Source organism: Berghia stephanieae, chromosome 1 (genome assembly GCF_034508935.2).
Source record: "Berghia stephanieae isolate SIO BIC M18660-M18661 chromosome 1, UCSD_Bste_1.3, whole genome shotgun sequence".
NCBI classification, from domain to species: domain Eukaryota; kingdom Metazoa; phylum Mollusca; class Gastropoda; order Nudibranchia; family Aeolidiidae; genus Berghia; species Berghia stephanieae.
Window position 1 is genome coordinate 83,879,713 of NC_088360.1, and position 5,000 is coordinate 83,884,712.

The 5,000-nt window shown below is 32.7% G+C and overlaps 1 protein-coding gene across 1 annotated transcript in view; it reads right to left on the reverse strand.

Moving 5' to 3' along the window:
- The window catches only part of LOC144959418 (uncharacterized), a 31,574-nt gene that overhangs the window by 18,709 nt on the left and 7,865 nt on the right, over nucleotides 1-5,000 (reverse strand). Inside the window, exon 2 of the mRNA XM_078892002.1 lies at nucleotides 1,763-2,250. Coding sequence (XP_078748128.1) covers nucleotides 1,763-1,829 — 67 coding nt within the window. The 5' untranslated portion in view covers nucleotides 1,830-2,250. The remainder of the gene's footprint in view (nucleotides 1-1,762; nucleotides 2,251-5,000) is intronic.

Consider the following 5,000-nt stretch of genomic DNA (forward strand, 5'->3'; position numbering starts at 1 on the left):
TCCTGCAGTTTCAATTGCTCGGTAACATGCTACGCATAATTCTATCCCCAGATCTAGTAGACCCAGATGGGTCGGAAAACCTATCAACCGAAAGCTGCACAGTGTTAAAATAATTGTACGAGAGTGAGTCAAAAAGTAATGGGACTTTGCTTATTACTTTAAAACAAATTGAACCAGTACTATGCATTATACGTCAAATTAAAGCTTGGCATTAGCCGAGTAGAATGCTTCATCTCAACATAGTCTCCCCTCTCTCTATAGCCACCGTCCACCTTTTTGTAGGCCATGTATTCCGCCCTCGTAAAGCTGAATTGATTGAACTTTCAGCCAATTTTCTGGTTTGGCTTCTTCATCATATTCAAAGCTATATCCCCTCATTGCCTCCTTCAGTGGACCAAAAAGATGGAGGCCTGAAAGTGTCAAGTCTGGTGAATACGGAGGGTGAGACAGTATTGTCCATCGATTACCTCCCTTTTCCTGACACTTGTGTGTGGAATGACATTTTCCTGAAGAAACAGTTATCGTTCCATCCCCAAATCCGGTCTAACTCGACGAATTCTTGCTTCCAGTTGCTTCAATGTCTAATTGTACCTGCTATCTCATCAAAAGTTCTTCTATCAGATCTGATCAATGCTTCTATCTTTATTTGATTCACTGAGCTGACACTGCTCGGACTGCGACCATCACCAGATTTGTTAGATAAAGACATGGTTGAGATGGGTTCAGGTTAGATTGCATCTCATTATCTTCTATATGACGAGATACGCGGACTTTCGTGGGGGCAGCCATTTTGAACTGCCATAACTTTGTCAAAATTTGACAGAATTAAAATTTTCAACTTGTGGCTTAAAGCCTACATGTGTAAGTTCAATTGAGCGTCACATGAAAAAGAAATGAAGCCATTGTCCTATTTTTTACTCATCCTGCTATTACACCCCATAGTCATGAGTCATGAATCGAATTGGTATATCTATTGATTTGTCAATTAAACAACTGACTGTTGTACATTTACAAAACATCTTTGTATGTTTTACAAAACATCTTTGTATATTTTACAAAACATCTTTGTATGTTTTACAAAACATCTTTGTATGTTTTGGCCAGACATTCTAAGCTCATCATATAGCGATCGATTCCGATAAGCCTCAACGTGTTAGTCCATTTTCTCATCGTACTCATGTGTAAAATGAGTACCTGGCCGTTAGCAGTGTTGTCTCTGTTCAAAAAAAAAATATAGTACTTTCGCCTAACAGGCGTCATTTTTCGTTCTACATGTCAAGTGTTGATATTAGCTGGAGCAGGTTTAGTAGATATTGCTCTATATAACTGCTCAAAGTTCCTTATCATTCTCTTAGTATCATAGAAACGATTAACTTTTCATTTTGATAATTCCTAGATCTTATCATTGAATAATTTATTGCAAAGTAAGTGTAAAGCGATTTTGAACCTTATTACTAGCTGGGTTGGTGATGGCATAACCTTCAAATTGGCGTAATGGTTTAGATAGGGCATTAAACACATGTTACCCCATGCATCTCAGGTGTAAATGAGACCTGTCCTTATATAATAACAGTAAAAGTGCTTGTGCGAAAAATTATGAAGCCTAACAGGGATTCAGATAGAACGAAACAGATATTGATATTATTGTGTTGAATTTATAAATCTCATATCAAATCGTATTCTGAGCAAGAAAAAACCCCCAATAAATTAACCTTAGAAATATATTCGAATTTTAAAATCACAATATAATTAAAATACTCACCATATACAACAAAAAGAAGGATCCCTCTTGTTGCTGTGAAGATGTTGAATATAGACTTGACATCCATTTTATTCTTAACACTGAATGGTTCGAGTTACCACAACAAAATACTGATTAAGGAGGCACTTGTTTAATTGTCAACAATACCAAGGTGATGATGAGGAATTGTCTTTTTGTCCTCTTGGATGAATAGGGGAAGATACTCACTATGTGCCTACTCTTCTTTTTTTAAAAAAAGATAAGTTGATCTTAATAACACTTTTCTTTAAAATTCAATGAAGTGACTTTTACTTTTAAATAGTTTTGTTACTTAATAGATACTTCTTAGTAAATGTGTTTATGAACAATTCTAAGGTTCGGAAAGCTTATAAAAATCAATTATGATCCACGGTTAATTTTTCGTATACGAATAAGACGAAATCTTTATTTTCCACACATCGATATGATGAGGCAAACACCATTGTGGCTTGTGTTCGTTGATGCGAGATCTGAAATAGGGAATAAGATAGATTTCATTAATGAATTGATTAATGATTTCCATCGTTATATAAAACTTAATATTATTTTTTAACACACTTATTTGACAGTGTGTAACTGGAATTTTTTGGTTTGTTTAAGCTAATAATGTTCCGAATACATTTCCATGATCCTACTCCTACCGGGTACTTATTTGCAGGTCTGATAACCCATTTTTTATGATTTCATTGTTGTAATGGAAATACTCTCAAACCAACGCGAAATATACTCCAATACAACAATATTAAAATGAGCCCATAATTACGTCCTGTTATCAGACCCGCAAATATGTTCAGGTCGTCCCCTATCCATTAAGATAAAGGTCTGAACAAGTGTGCACGAAATGTGCCAGACAAAGCAAGCAAGACAAATACAAGACAAGAAACTATCTCAAAAATGGTAGCACTACTACAAGTAATTAGATAGAGCTTTCTTTTAAAATGTTGGTTACAGTTTTATACTTCATATCAATGTATTTAACTTACGGAAATAAATGAATAAATAGATAAATTAGTTGTAATATTACTACTACTACTACTACTACTACTACTACTACTACTACTACTACTACTACTACTACTACTACTACTGCTACTACTACTACTACTACTACTACTACTACTACTACTACTACGACGACGACGACGACGACTACTACTACTACTACTACTACTACTACTACTACTACTACTAATAATAATAATAATAATAATAATAATAATAATAATAATGATAATATAATAATAATAATAATAATAATAATAATAATAATAATAATAATAATAATAATAATAATAATAGTAATAATGATAATAATAATAATAATAATAATATAATAATAATAATAATAATAATAATAATAATAAATATAATAATGATAAAATATAATAATATATAATAATAATAATAATAATAATAATAATAATAATAATAATAATAATAATAATAATAATAAAAGTGTCAATTTATTCGTCTTCGTAAATCAAATTGCAGCTTCTCTTTTCATTTTATCATTCTCATTTATTTATTTATTCATACATCGTTGAATTAAAGTGACGTTCAATTTACTTTTTGTTTATGGAATGTATTATTTTTTGTCACTCTCTTATCAAATTCGGTATTTCTTGTGTGAAACGTTCTTGTTTCTTTTGTATGCAGTGTGACTCATCCGGTCTTAAGATAAACAGTCCACTCACTGGTTAATCGCTGTCACTTTTCTTTCATTCATAAGTAATGAATCAAGACGCAAACATGACATGGGCATCGAGTTAAAGGATCATTTCCGTCTGGATATGTTCGCAGATACTAATTGATCTGATAAAATCATTAAGCACCTTCTACCAAGATCAAGTTAATATATCGAGTCATGATATATTGAAATCGATTTTAAATAAAGATGGCAGTCTTTCACGAAGGAACCGATGCCAAAGATAGTAAAAGGTAGATAGGTAGATAAGGAACGCGTGACCGATAACAATAAATCACGATAGATCGATACGGTCCGTTCTCTAGAATCGATAAAGAGTAATTTCATGAAATATAGAATAATGTGACAATGTTATTAAATGGAATCCTAATACTAATGAGAGAAATTATTGTATTCTATTGCCTGTCCTAGCAAAACACATTTTTAAAAAATTATCAGAAAAACGGTTACTTCAACTATCCAACCATTTACGAAGTCTCAGGTTTCAAAGTATTTGATAGGATTGTAGACAATTTAAACAGTTTACTGACGTACTTTGGAAAAACATGTATTTCAAAATTTGGCCTTCAAATACTGATCAATTTAAATGACCCCTATCTTAGCAAAAACGCTCAAACCTGGGACTTTGCGAATTTTTCTGGCCAGATTTTAAATACATTTTTATTTTTCTAAATCACGGCATTTAACTGGTAAATCAATCAATATTTGAAATGAAATGTTAATTCCTAGTTTTGCGATTTTTGACAGGTTTAGCATCATTCTATTCCATGGATGATTTAATTAAACGTTTTCTGGCCAAAATGTATTTTTAAACAAATGCTTTGTCTGAACAACGCAATATTTTTTTAAAAATTTGGTTTCCATTATGATGGGAAATATGTAATGGCTCAGAAAAGGAACTTGGGAGACGGCATGGTGATATTTCTCAAGAGTATTATGTTATCTTAGTCATGTTTTCCAGGAAAATCTTATCAATTACCAATCTTGGTTTTAAATAGGCTGAATGATACACAGACAGATAACTCAGAAACAAAAAGGAAGAAAATATCTTTTATATTTATATCAGACTTCTTAGGAATTATACTCACGAAGGGGTGGGAAAGCAAAAGGTTATCCGTTGAATCGGAGTTCAACGTCAACTGGTGTCAGCCATGTTGTCCCAACAACGAAAGAAAGACCACTTTCATTGCATATTAATTATAGATCAAAGATGGCGCATCTTTGGACATAGATATGAAGAAGAAATCAATCCAGAAATACCAGCAACAAAGTTATGAAAGCATATTTCAAAAAGTGCGGGCACTCTTTTAGAGGAGACGACCTATAACCACCCTACCTGTTCTTTTAAATCAAAATCTCGGAACTATAGAACACCCAATGACCCCAAAAACACTTGAAGATCTACAAAAACTATAAACTTCAGCCAATGACAAACAATCTTAGAAAGACCTTAAGCACTAACTGTTGGAGCCAGCCGAGGCGTCCCGATCCTTTGACGCGAAAGGGACATAAGTC